A 15,090-nucleotide genomic window follows, 5' to 3' on the forward strand; every position below is an offset into this window, starting at 1 on the left:
TCATGTGCCGTATCCACTATTTTTTTCGTAAATGTCTATCTCAACATTAAATCTATGTATAGCTCTACCCAATTAACCCATTATTAGATATCATAATGACGCCATTGCTGTTTGAGCTATTTAATAACAAAACATAAATAAAAATAATAATATTTATCATAGCAATATTTATATCAATAATTATATTCATAAAATAAAAACTCCATATTTTGTTGGAATTTGTGGTAGTTGACAGAATGACACAAGAGTAAAAGTTTTCGTGAATATTTCAAAAGAATAAAGATATTTGTACAGTTCACATCAGAGATGTTGAACATTCTGATACAACATTAGTTTTTTTCTCGTAATAGTGCTTGCAGTGTCAACTTGAAAACACATAATTTTTTAGACTTGAGTACATAACCTCTTGCATTACTCTACGTCAAATGTTCTTTGATTTGAAATTAGACCACAAGGAGGCTTCAATTTGCAACACCAATCTAGGATTAACGCGCCAACAAAAAGAATGTGGAGTTAGCTGTCTATGTATTTTCACAGAATTAACAACTACCAAGTGATTAACTGATACATTTTCTTAGTGAATCTAGAAGTTAGAAAGACAACAGAAAACTGTATAGAGAAAATGAATAATTCATCATGAAATAAGAAAAAGAAAGATAGTAATTGAGCGCATGAAAACTAAATAAGTAAAATTGATGAATAAATTATAAACGTGTAAATGACATATTGTTACGTCAGCCGAAAATGTGAGTTTATTCGTTCCAATTGGTTACAAGTTGCAAAATCAAGCAAGTAACTCATGCAACAACAGTGAGGTTGATATTGAAAAGAACTTTGCTGCACAATCACGTTTATTGGCCCGATTATTATTTTAAATATAAGCAAATATTTAGACTTTCATTGCTGCATTTTGATAAAGTTGAAATATGCATGTATCATAATAAATTATAAAATTGAATGAAAGATCATTATTATGGCTTCACAGTCACGGCACGGACGGAATATCGGTAAAACCTTTCCATACGTGCTATTTCTCTAAAGAAGAATTTAGGGTAGGGTATTGTTACAAGAATATATTTTTCGTATTTAGTAATTGGAAAAAAAAACTATTTATTTCAGAGCAATAGGAGAGTGCAAAACAACGGTAAATGCAGATAGGAAATCCTTTTAAAGATCATAAGCAATGTATTTCTCTAGTTTATTCATGTCAACAATATGATTAGTGAACTACGTAATTATAAAATAAGTCAGTCAAACTTTTGAAACTTGCTCAAAAAAAGGATAACACGTATTGGTCTGATACTGACGCAGTTGCGTAGTTTCTAGTACGTCACGATGCGGTTTTTCTTTTCTTTACGTCACCAGATCCAGTCGCACGCGTCGTCAATGCTAGATCACAAAGGCTTGGTTCTTTAAACATTTGAACTAAAATGCAAAAATTAGATTCATGGTAATGATAGAATAATTAAATGCTTTACAAAAGATAGTTGGTTGTCTCAGAAATTTCGCGTCTGCATTTTCTCACTTGTCCTACTTGTACCACGCTTGATAAATGGTTAGAGCCACGCTTCCCGACCAGAATCCCAACCAGGAGATTCTTGGAGAAGAATTTTGGTTTGTATTTGCTGTAGTATTACTAATTTTCTTCAGCTCTTCATTATTATTATAATATATACTTATTTAGGCATACATTAGAGTATTAGACACTACTCAAACTGTTCAAAAGCGGGAGAGAGACTCGCGCATATTACTAGCTAATAAACAATAAAGATCGAATAAATAAGTTCTTCTTGTGCATAGTCAGAGGGAAATAAAGAGTTCCAAAATAAGCAAAAATAAGAATTTAACAAAACAGGTTGGAAACCACTAGAAGGGTAATTACAGTAAGGACAATAAGCGGGATTAAGACAAATGGCACAGAGGGGTGTGAGGCAAGTGTGTTACTTGTGAAACCAGGCATTTTTAGATTCCCAAGTCATTCTCTTAAAATATACAACATATCTGATATATAGCTTAATCATATAATAATAGATAAAACAGAAATATAAAGAACGCAACAACATGTAAGTAGCACGAAGTGTTAGCCATATTGGTATTTGAGTGTCAAATTGGTGACATTCGGAGTAACTAATTTTACAAATTTGGATATTCTTTGTTATAAGATACAATTCACCATTTTACAGTGAAATCATGATTTTCATCAAATTTATGCTAATTTTTTTTTGCTGCAACCCAACACAAATGTATTACTGTACAGAACAGCAAACGCCGTTATGGCGTTGTTCGATTTTTATACATAGATTAAAAGTTTTGGAACCGAAATTTTTGTAAATCCATATTTTTTCACCTTCAATTGGTTTAGGAATGAAATGAGCCGATGGCTTGTTCTTTTTTGCTCTTGATCCTTTGATTGTTTTTCCTTCCGTGTCTATTCCCATGAACCACGAACGACCGGATTCAGCTTGTTTGTATAAGGTCGAGCTGTACATGACGTAATAATTGTCGAAAACTGATTCTTTAAATTTGCACTCCGAAGTAAAAGTGTCCTGAAATATGACAATATTTTGATTTATAATATGAACTATATTACATAGTCTCTCTGTAAACCGCCTAAGAAAAATATTATAAACCGTATTAACAAAATAAGAAAAAAATAATAATATACTATACTTGGGCCGAAAATAGATAGCTAATGTTTCCAAAGCAGGTATTTTGATCTAATACCAAATTACTCTAAAAAGCAAGATAGGGTCAAGATTTCTTGGACTACGGCTTGGAATTTATTTTTGATCTCTCTTCTGCCCTATATTGACCGCTCACCGAGGTTCTGGCAAATCTTTTTCTTTGTTACTCTTAAACTCAAACCGAAGTTATGAAGCAATATTCTCATATTCAAGAAAAGTTGTGTGACTATATAGTGTAATCAGATCCATGAACCACAGAGATAATATGCGTTTAAACCATAAGGTATTGCAAAAATTATTTTCGAAATTTGAGTTAACTTCCGACTTTTTTCCGACAAAATTTAATTTTAATTTTCCATACTCGCACGGAAATGTACCAGATAATATATTTAGTTCTGTTTCTTGGAAACATACCGAGGTATAAATTCTGCCTTCTGCATTGAGTGCAACATATAAATGTGTATCTCGATGTTGAATCGCCACGATTCGTAATCCGACAGGTACCAAGAAAAAGACCGTGCTCTCCCCTTCTTCTTTAAATCCACGAACTTGGCCGCTAGATTGGTCCAATCCCAAGTAATATCCCTGGCGAGAATACAGCTGGGTCTTCACACCCTTTAGTTGCGGTTCTGAAAATAACAAAATTTAAAAAAACTTGCAAATTTTATATTTTCCCATTGTCTACAAATGCCCTCACATCTTTAATCTGAAAACGTATGAGGTACCCTATTTTAGGTAGAATGATGATATTTGTTCAGTAGGTGAAGTGTACAGAATGGGCTGAAAAAGTTTGGATATATTCCGAAGGCAATTTTAGTACACCTTTGAAACAAGTAGACACCAAGGCACAATGAATTTAGGAAGGTCGGAAAATCGATCAATTTATGAAGAGTTTTTCGAGCTATGACCGATCGTTTTCAGCTCAACGGCTAAGAGCAGCAAGAGATTGTACTTATTAATAATTTAAATGTGCCTGTGGTATATTGATAACTCGCTCGTCGCAAAGGCCTACCCAGCCTCAACTTACTCCTTGATTATTCATGATACTATTAAAACAGAATAGTAAAAATATGGGAATTTTACAAGCATTCAACTAGACATCAGGTAATGAATGAGAACTTTTAGTGGGTCTTCTGTAGAATAACATTATTTTAGATTCACGAATCATATTTGATTGGAACAAAAAATTATTTCTAGTAACAAAAATCATCTAAAAAAAATATACTATTTTTATAAAATTAAAATACTCAATAAAATTAAATTGGTGAAAAAGCTACTATAAAATAATGTTCAAAATGCTATCAAAATATTTCAACAATCCCAGAGAATCCAAAGATTTTTTAATTCTAACGATATACATTGTCAATATAGTGAAATTTCGATTCATATACGGTAGGCGATAATTTTTGTAAGCTCTTTTCTTGTTCTTCACATAGCACAAATAGTTTGGACTGCCAAATAAATCTTAAGAGATGAAAAGCCAAATATTTTCCAAACACTTTAACAATTTTAATTCACTCCCTACGTTCAACAGTATGGTGTTGGAAAGAAGTAGAGTGTGCGTTTTCTTAATTACAGCAATCTCTCTACGTTTGTTTCTACAACAATCTATACCATAGCAATCCACAACATATTCTTGTTATTTCGCATGCTTTCCGTCACCCATGGTTAAAATTACTTTTATCAAACACGAGAATATAATTTATGAAATTAGCCATCTCGTATAGGAAGGATATTACAAACAGCATACACGATTATTTTGATACAGTTTTAAATGCTTTACGCAGAACCAACGTCATACTTTCTTTCTGGCAATGAAGCTGAATAAGTCGGTAATTTGTTGCACCAGTATTTACAAAATATTTTCATCGGTTTCAAACAGCGCAGAATATGATTTTTCAAAAATGACCAGTATGAAAGTACCTTTGCTTCAAACCTCAATTTCGAGCAGGTCCCTAGGAGAATAGGTTTTGATAAAGAATATTCTACATATTTTGAAATGATTTTACAAGGGACGTTTAAAAATACTATCGCTGTTGATTACTCTTCAAATATAGATTTCAGTAACGACGAAAAAACAGAAATTCTGACAACATATATTTTATCAAGTTGAAGAGGTTGAGCAAAATCAGAAATAGTGATACTTTATTTAATAGCGTTATTCTGTGTAATTTCATTTCGTTAGGAATTTACAATTTATTTTTTTGTTTTTTGAGTAAGTATACAACACTTAAAAATTAATAAAATATAGTTATTGATAGCGGCGTTGTCGCACCCATATGTAGGTAAGAACTAAAAGATTACTAAAAAAGTGATAACGTAACGGTACTTTTCCAAAATCGAATTGCACCAATCGTTTCAGTGAAATCTTGAACATATTCGGTCAATTATGGATTAGAATAATATAACGACCTGTTCGATACTTTATCGTCCCATTCGGCTGGCTTATAGAAACAGTCAAGGCACACTATTATTTCTAATGATAGATATTATGGTGATTAGATTATTAATATCATTGGATTCTATATTTTACTTTATTCTGTCTTCTTTGAGAAAACGAAGTCATCGGCTTACTTACGTTCCCTTTCACGATCGCGAGGAAGTAGAATACTGTCTTCACGTTTATGATGAACTTCCACACTAAGCCTGTGATCCATTTTATGAAATGAAACACAGAATAACTCGCGACAAATAAAAAATATTTGATCCGTACAAGTCTTCACCAAGCTAATGAAGTACAGCTCAACCTCCAAAAAATTAGCGTTGACGCATCCAACAGCCACAAACACACGAAGCGTTTTTACGGTGGAAAACTCATAATTTGCGTATTCTGGGTTTCTTTAAAGGAATTTTATCATATTTCCCAAAATTTGAAGCGTTTTAAAAGAGGAAAAACAGATAGAACAGCACATAAGGCTAACCATGGCTCAAGATATGCTAACCCTTTTGGTTCGTTGCTTGTAATGATAAGATAAATTATTAACGGCGGATGGTGCCAACGGCAACTCAGGGTTAAGAAGTGTGTCAAGACGATAATTTACCCTCATTAAATAATTCATTTGGTCTCCTTGCCGTACATTAAGCGCCTCATATATGCCTCATACAGAGGTTTAATTTATAGACACCTCGCGCCGAGCGTGTTATACCAGAAAAAAGTATCCGTATTCATTTACACATTATAACTACATTTCCGGCGAGTCTGCAAACTTAGACATGACCCTAATGGACAATTCTTTGCTAAGTTCAGAAAGTCAATTGTATATATAGATATGTATCTCATCATATTCACTATAAATTTAGTAAACTAACAAAAAACGTGTCTGACAAAACATACAAAATGGCGGTGATTAAGACGTTTTGTACTTATGCTCTTATATACTTATAAATCAAGGTATTTGTTCTATCATTTCGACATATTTAGTTCGATAATTTTGATGGTTATAAATAATTCTTTCAATAAAATGCTTCAATAAAAGACATCACATTTGCTGGGTCAGTGATGGTCGCTAGCTGCATCAACATAATATTGTACCGGAATAAATGTAGACAATACTGCATTATTTGCGATCACTGCTCAAATTTCATGATCCATTAGATCTTACTCCCGTACAGTCTTTGCAAAAAAAAACATGTGCACGGTCAAGTGCAAAGCGACTAAGCGCCACATGATATCATGAATTTTTCAGAAGAATGAATGTGTGTACACATAAAACAGCATCAGGAATGTAACATAGCAAATACTGGCAAATTTGGCGCTTATCAAAATTAAATGAATATACCTGGGGATCCGAACAACCTATAATATTGGCCAATGAATAAACTCATTTATATTATCATTTCAGTCTTATATTTTTATTAAAAATTGATACCCATTCTTACGTACATTGTGAGTGCACTTTTATGTAAATAAAATTCACATATACATTGTGGGTGCACTTTTAAGTAAATAAAATTTACATATTTTTCACCTTTTTTGCACAACAAAACTTCCCATATTTTAGAATCATTTAAATATGCAGGAGTATGTATGACATCATAACAAAGAAATTACGAAAGCTGTTCTCCGAAAATCTAGTAACCCAATATCTGCGATACATTTTAGTTCTTTACTTTGTTTTGTCCAAAAAACTGTGTCCTTTTAGTGCAATTTCGTTGTGAAAAATTAACTTCATATATATTACACCGCTCTATAGTTCAATTAAGTTACTTGCACTTCAGTCACAAAAAAATTAAAAAATTGGGTCAGCAAAATATCATACCTTTCAAAGCCTTTATTTGACCCACTCCGGGACGTTTCAACTTGTCCATCGCAACGCGGATGCCAAATTTATCATGAAATAATCAGCATTTGCAAATGTTATCAATCCAAGATTTTATAAATGCACTGTGTAGCCTAACAGTCTTTTAATCAAAGCTCTTGTTTTTCTATTACCTCGCAAAGCTTGAGTAACTAACAAACTACGGGTTGGCAAATCACGACAACTGAAGTTATTCATGCATATCAAATGCGTTTACTTTGATTTTTTCGTATACGAGATACATCAGAGACTACTTTTCCTATTCAGCAATGCCATCCTAGCGATACATTAATTTTTTATCGCGATGTCGGCGTCGCCAGTACTCAATAAATTATGCTTAATTATCGCAAATGAAGGAAAACAGTGTTCTTCGTAAACAACTAAAAGCATCGAATACATTAGCGCACGTTGATCACAATATATTGCAAAAAAATATGTTGGTCGATGAACTTTAAGCAAATTTAGCGAAGCAATACGCTTGAATATAAAATTTAAATCTACTAAATAATACTGTATTACACACTATAAAATATTACCAAGCGCGATTGCACGAAAATATTGAAGAGAAAATCATAGATGATTATAGAAGGAGGCAAATATAGCCAAGCACTAAATGTCTACCGATATATACAACCAATTTGTCATTATCGCTAAATGCATTGTGTGAAATACCTCAAAGTAGCAGTCAAAAGTAGCAGATTTCTGCTCAACTTTTCATGAAAAACAAAAGGAATTAGATTTACAGATATATATATATATATATGCTTGCGTTGTTTCGACTGAAATCATTGTTTCAGATTGGTAGTACTTTCGCATACAAATAAAGCAAGAACAAAAAATAGTTTTGGCTGGGCAACAACGTATTCGTGAAAAATTATACTTTAATCCAACTTGGTGCTCTAACTGAAGACGGTGAAAATGCCGAAGTTAAACCGAAAAGTCAATAACTGAACTATAAACAGAGTCACAGTTTTGACGCTCAATAAATATTGACACATAGTTGTGTACCAAATGTTAGTGTGTTATCGACATGAAGCTTTCATAGAAATTTTGCATAATATATATTTTTTTTCTAGCATTTTGAGAAGATACATTTTGTTATGAAAACATGGAAGATTCGTCAGAACGTTGTGAATCTTGTGGAACAATTGATAACATCCAGTGACAATAATTGAAAATCAAAATAGTAAAATATCACAAATATGTATAAATAATTTATTGCGGTTGCGATGGTTTCCGCCGGCTGATTTTCACCATGCCTTTCACTCTCTTCTACCTGATAAAATTGGATAAAGGCTGCAAGCGTCATTTTTGAAGACTAAGCTTGTCGCAGTAGCTTGTCAAACGTATGAATCAAAGTTCATAAACTAAAGACTTAAAAGACTCTACTAACGACTCTATTAACTACCGTTTGTCACAATCTATTGTATGAAAATAACTTTTATGACGAAAAAATTTCTGCAGATCTTGAACTTGATACCCGTCAGAAATAAAACTATGATCAAAGCAGTGGTCTACTTTGACTATATCCTGTACCTTATCCAAGTAATTGTTCGTTTTGCGTCTGAATAAATTGTGTTGTGCAATGGAATGATGTAATCAATTCAATTACGTTTCATCAAATACGAAACTCTGACCTAGTACTTTGGAGGCTTTCGAATTAATTCGAGCTAAAAGATAATATACTAATGAAATACAGTTGACACTGATATATAACACTAACCAGTTGATGTGTCTTGAAAATTAGGTTCAAGATGATTTTTACGTATATATCAGAGAAAGAAAGATTACCCAATGATGTAATTGAAAGTCAAAGTCTCTAGTTTCGTAAGAAAGAGGTGGGAAACAAAAGAGTCCGTATGAAGGTTCAATTGTTCAATGAAAAAAGTCGAAACGCCAACGATGGCGCCCTTGATTTACTTGTTTTATTCACGCTCCCCACTACGTCATGAAGTAACCGCTTGGTACCTGTTTCGTAGGGCTTGAATGAGCTATGGATCATCTGCAGATTATCGGTATTCATGGAAGTTAATATACCATATCAAGACATTACAAGAACACATGGCCTTATACCTAACTTAAAAAAAAAATTGGGGGATAAACATATTATTTATGTTATTATACATGAGAATAAATAAAAGGTCAAGTAAGAGTAAAATGTTTTTTTATTATTAATTAAATCATCAAACTAAGCAAAAAACTCACATGTATAGAATCAAACTCATAACTCTACAGCTTGAATCTTCAGCCCCCTACAACGTACTGCCCGAGGCGGATACTCATGTGGCCCTCCCCCAGCGCAATACGTCAAGGCTGAGAATAGACAATCTATTCTTTGTCGCCACCTCGCGAGTGTCGACTACTAACTGATAGTTTTCAAGATATTTGATATGTTATATTGGCGCTGTTCAAAATGCATTCATACTAAACATAACGAAAAAAAAATCATTTTTCACATATCGTAGAGCTCACTGGTGGACGTTTATTTTGAATATATCTTATTATTGGACACGTTAGTGGACCTATGAATCGTTTCAATGTTATGTTGTTGTTGTTTTTGTTCTTCGTGAAAAAGTCGCTTTTCTCTTTGATTACTGAGCCAATTGCTCTGAAATTTTCAGTGGTTAAAGATTGATTTTATTACCCGGGGGCTATTACTTATTTTTTATTATTGGACACGAAATGGACCTATGGATCGTTTTTCTGTTTTGGACCCCTAGTGGAAAACCTAAGCTGGCACTCTTCGTCTTGTTCATTTGATCACGTGCTCATTGAACGTCGGTGGTGTGTAACGAAATTCCAGTTTACTCAACGGGGACTGGCGTATAGCTCCGTAGATACCGGTAGCGTCAAAGATAAGGACTGCTTCTCATTGAATAACGTGTCCATATATTTGAGTATTGCTCTCTTGTGTCCGCATCTATTTCCCAGAGAATATTATTTAGCTTTTTGTACATGAAGTGTATCTATGGATCGTTTTGTAATAGTAAGTTATTTTTTTTTTCTTCCTCTTCTTGTGAAAAAAATCGCTTTTCTCATTAGCTTCTGAGCCAATTTTCAGTGGTTTAAGATTGTTGTGGTCGCCAGGAGACTATTACTTTCATTTTTTACAATACTTCTTTTCAGCTCCGTATTCGCATTTATGTATGAAATTTTGAGTTGTTACATCAACAAAATTAACAAGAGGGAGATGCTCAAATATATGGACAACATGGCCAAAACAAAGTAGTACTGGTATGCGATCTGTCACAGTAGACAACCGGTAACGTAGTCTTAACGACTTCGTGTGGCCACTAATTCAAACTCGCAATCGCCACAAGGTGCGCAGCCTTTTAATTTTGATGATGCCATCACACACAAAAACGAATCCCACAGAGCTCACCGAAATTGTTATAGCCTTTAAAAAAATACAATCTTCAACTACTGAAAATTTCGAAGGAAATGGCCAAGTGATTGAAGAGAAAAGCGAATTTTTCACAACAAACTTAACAACAACACTGTTACAACAAAACGATCTATATGTCCATTACGTTTGAAAATTATTTGTAGCGATCTGATAATATAGTATCCTATAGTGACTCGGATCATTTGGTTTTACAATTCACGTTGCAATTGAAAGCATGAATCATCATCACAGGACCTGGAAAAGCTAGGACAGCCTGGGTACCGTTGCTAATGACCGGATACAGGTACTGGTAAATGACCTTAGCTCATCCACACTCCCAGCATCATTCAGAATATCGTATGATTTTGGGAGAGTTGAGTATTATTTCTTATTGGCTTTCGTGTCCTTGTATCGTCTTACACTCTTGTTTAATAAATAAAAAGTGATGAAGTTTAAAACGATATGGTATTTTTTGTAGAAAATTTATCCTTTTAATTTGCGTTCTTATATCGTCTCTATCACCGTCCCTGGGAGTCGTTGTAACAGAATAATATGTATTCACATTTTATTAGTTTTTTAAACATTGGCCAGATAAGGTTCCTCTGCAAGAGAATTCCAAACTACAATAGACTGTAATGACTACATTATCTAAATTAGCACCAAAATCAATTGCTCTCTGACTATTATGAATTAGATATCGATTGGCCTTATGTACTTGCCTACAAGATGCAAAACGCACGATGTTCAAGATTTCCAATGGATATGAACTTTTATGTTTCAAAATCACTTATATATATGCTAAATTTCCTTTCGTTACTTATACTTTGTGGTCGGCGTATCATATAATTTTTCACCAAAAACTCTTTTCCTAAAGAGCAGCATACCTTATATTTTTGCTCGGTGTCTTGAATGAACATAGGGGGTACAATGTTTCTGGATTAGTCGTGCAATATACAACAAGCTCTCAAATATTGTGTGATTTTACTAATAATAGTATCTATGATTGCGTATTCACGAAACCGTCATTATGTCTCCACTTATAGGTATATTTATGATTCTCGAATAATAATATAAATAGTTTTACAGTATTAGTATAGATTCATGGCTCACGTGAATGGGAATGTGGAAATCGCAGAGAAACAAACAAAGTCACATCTTGGACTAATCCATTCCTATAATTATCTTCTATAGAGTTCTCTTGAAGAAGGATTTGAAATTCGAATATTAGTTGCAAAAACGTAAAGAATATTATTGCATAAAAAGTGATTCATGAATACCACTGCAGTGACCTGTTTTACTCTGGAACCAAAAATTGACACCTACATCGAATTGCATTTTTTTAATGAATGAATCCAATACATATCCTTTGTAAATGGGACTATTTCTGTTTGAATTACATACACAAATTAAGATGCATGTCGCCAAAAATGTGTTAAGCAATGTTCTAGAAACACAGCTTTGAGAAAATATTCATAATTTATTAATATATATATATCCTCTTTTTTCTCAAAAATGCAACTAGCCTATTCTTAATCTCCAATGCAGAACATGAGAAAATCAGTTTTTAAAGTTACGTTCAAATGACTGATATATGGGACTCAATACAGTCAAGCATAATTCAATCAAAATCAAATTTCCTTTGTTGTGCGCATAAAACTTCTAAGAAATAAATTTCTAACTAAAATACGAGTAAAATTCGGAACCTTACCTCTTGGCATTATTTCTGGTAGACTGCAGACGACATCATCTTAAATATTACATACCATCCACAAATAGCACGATAAACACTGTTGCTAATCTTTTCTGTGTCTCAATCCAAAAGCGGATGAACATAATTAAGTACGGACCTGTTACTCATTCCGATAATGACGCCCAAGAGACACGTAACATGCGAGCGCAGTTAATTAGATTAAACGACTCGCGGAAGAGGAAAAGGCGCGCTAAGTTTAACCACAAGCAAAACAAAGTACAGCATTGTGGAATTGATTCTTGTGAAGGGAGTAAGTCGATAGTAGCGTTTAATTGAACTTTCTACCTCAGTTTGTTCCATTGTTGCCTCGGCTGTATAGAGCCTAGCTGTATCGAAGTAAACCTGCTACATAATACATGCAAAGCGTAGCTCACGCTAATAAACTCTACAACAGTGGTTTTCAACCTTTTTGTTAGATGAAGTTGAATAACGATGGAACATTCCAAAGACTTGATGAACCCCCCAGTGCACTAGTTTAATCGTCTTATGCAAAAGACATCATCTGAATACTAAAACAAGAGGGCAATGCTCACATATATGGACACGAAAGTCAAAACGAAGTGGTAATGGTATATTATCTTTTACAGTAGACCACCGGTCCGTAGTCTTTCCGACTTCGCCTTACCACCGGATAGAACGCGAACGCGGAACCGCCACAAAGTGCGCAATTTTTAATTTTGATGACGTCATCGTACAGAAAAAAAATCCATGGTGCTCACAAAAAGTTTTTGAAATACTCTAAATAGAAGAAATAGCTTTCTAGCAACAATACCAATGTTCAGCCACTGAAAATTTCCAATTTTCATAACAACAAGAACAAAAACATCAACAACATAATAACTAAAAACGATTCATAGCTCCGCTTCGTGTCCAATAAAATTGAAATACTAATACGTATATATATATATAGTAAGCAACATAATCCAAAGTGATCTTCAGAGTGTAGCAAGTTCAATAATGGTGCCAAACATATGATTATATGTAAATACAATATATATACATATAACAAGAAAGCGATGTTCATATATATGACCAGGAAGGCTGAAATAAGTAGTGCGGGGTTGGAAACCATCGCGCAACAGAGAAACCGGTGGTGGTGTAGAAAACAAACATTTGCGAGGAAACAATCGTGTGGATACAAGATATGAACTTATTGAAACAGGGTTGTTTCTTGTTATAACCCATTTTGGTTTGAATTGTATCGTAGAAATGTTTTTGCATTAATGATCTCATGACTTGGGACAGGTTGTAGACATTGGATGACAACGTTTAGGACTGAAAAAGTTAGAATTGATACTGCATATACATTCTACTCAAAGGCACATTTTTGCATACGTCGATTCTTTCTAAACTAAATTTTCACGTGTAGGCCTACCACTCTAGCAAATGAGCGCCAACATGTTTTTGCTCAAATGATAGCAACTCATGGCTGATGATTGGTACTTGGGACTATATTGTATTTATATATAGTATTTCAATTCGATTAGTGTTGAGTGCAAATCGATCTTTTGCTTCCGAATTTGTGGTTTGCGTATTCATATTTTAGAGCTAATTGTTTATGATACAATACCTAATAACTGATTCTGATACAAGATAAGCAAAATTTGACAATTGAAAATTAGATTTGCAGTACATACCCAAACTTCGTGATTTTCGGATCTTCAATCCTTTGCCGCTGCACGGACAATGAAAAGGCATATGCAGAGAGACCTTTAGAAGGACGGGTAGAAAAAGATGAGGCATATCAAGTATAACCAGATCCGGATCCACAATGAGTTACATTAGTCCAATATCCGAATATGATATCCGAATAAAAATATTCGCTTTTTGTAAGCAGTGTTGATCAAATATCAAAAAGATTCTTTGAGAGATATGTATAACTTTGAATTATGAAGTGACAAGCATAACCAAGTTTAAGCATAATAGTACTACGAGTTGTTTTGTGCTGTAATTCGTAACAATAAAAATATTAAAGCTCAACCTTAATTCACTGATATCTTGGAATATATATGTGGTTACGGTGATATATAACCAGTGTAGTCATCATTAGTACCTCCGTTATATAGTTGAATGTAAGGTCTTAGTTTCAGGGTTAATATGTAATAAATTTAATTGTAAAAATTGAGCATCCCACGTATTCCATTTATATTTATCGCGCTGTTTTCATATAGCTATATGCGTAAGGTTTTAACAAAATGCTATCATTTATAAATACCAGTATTCAAGACTATATCTTGGCCAAAAATGTCTCGTGTTGTACTATGACAAAAAAATTATTCTCGCGAATAAAGTTACTCATGCATTTATGTCTATTGAATTAAATTAGCACGGTCTTTGTGGCTACGCTGATCCGATGACCATGTCATTACTGAATTACATGATTAAATTTTTCACTGCTATTTTATTATATTAAAACGATAAATATATTCTAATAGTCTGTTTCCTGATACCAGTTCATTTTTGTATAAATATGATTTTTAATTGTATTTATTCACTATTAATATTTGGAATAAATTTACGAAAATCGCGTGCCTCCGTGATGAGAGTTCAATCGATAGAATAAGGGTCGAAGAAGTTGCATCACGACAGGAAAGACCATAGTATTGTATTGGTAAACGTAAAATCAATGAATACAGCGATTTGCAGCCTTTAAAATTGAAATTACTTGCTTGAAAATATTCTCTGATCGGGGTTTCAGTTGCGTTCAATTTTACGAAACCACGAAACTAAATATTATATCATTGAACATCCTCAACTAACAAATCTTACATTACCAGATCTTCATAAGAACCTGACTTTCACGTTAAGTGTACTTCGAATAACACGACGACTTGCGTCAGAACATTAAAAAATTTGAAATGGATATTGTAATGTTTATTACTTTACCGGACTCTGAGAAAAATTATCCTACAATTCAAAATAGTCTAATACCTCTATTGCTATTTACTTTTTAAATTTGAAGATAATTCAGAC

General features: G+C 33.4%; 1 protein-coding gene across 4 annotated transcripts; it reads right to left on the reverse strand.

The window, feature by feature from the left end:
- Nucleotides 1–126: 126 nt before the first annotated feature.
- Nucleotides 127–14,056, reverse strand: LOC144425061 (fibroblast growth factor 13-like). 4 transcript variants are annotated; one of them, XM_078114262.1, is made up of 4 exons: nt 13,755–14,056; nt 3,099–3,313; nt 2,348–2,546; nt 127–1,425 (listed from the first exon to the last, which is right to left on the reverse strand). In XM_078114262.1, the coding sequence occupies exons 1-4, from the start codon at nt 13,858–13,860 to the stop codon at nt 1,331–1,333; spliced, it is 615 nt and encodes a 204-aa protein (XP_077970388.1). In that variant the 5' UTR covers nt 13,861–14,056; the 3' UTR covers nt 127–1,330. The 4 variants fall into 4 exon arrangements, with proteins under 4 accessions (XP_077970388.1, XP_077970391.1, XP_077970390.1 ...); XM_078114265.1 differs by lacking the exon at nt 13,755–14,056 and adding an exon at nt 12,076–12,236; XM_078114264.1 differs by lacking the exon at nt 13,755–14,056 and adding an exon at nt 6,944–7,185.
- Between the last annotated feature and the right edge of the window lie 1,034 nt (nt 14,057–15,090).

Source organism: Styela clava, chromosome 7 (assembly GCF_964204865.1).
Source record: "Styela clava chromosome 7, kaStyClav1.hap1.2, whole genome shotgun sequence".
Taxonomy (NCBI): domain Eukaryota; kingdom Metazoa; phylum Chordata; class Ascidiacea; order Stolidobranchia; family Styelidae; genus Styela; species Styela clava.

Excerpts from the sequence above, each read along its gene's own strand:
- LOC144425061 (XM_078114262.1), bottom strand. The coding sequence starts at position 13,860 with ATGCCTCATCTTTTTCTACCCGTCCTTCTAAAGGTCTCTCTGCATATG. Across the intron at positions 3,314-13,754 it reads CCGAAAATCACGAAGTTTGG|AACCGCAACTAAAGGGTGTG; the intron begins GTATGTACTGCA and ends TGTTATTTTCAG. Across the intron at positions 2,547-3,098 it reads AAGGCAGAATTTATACCTCG|GACACTTTTACTTCGGAGTG; the intron begins GTATGTTTCCAA and ends GTCATATTTCAG.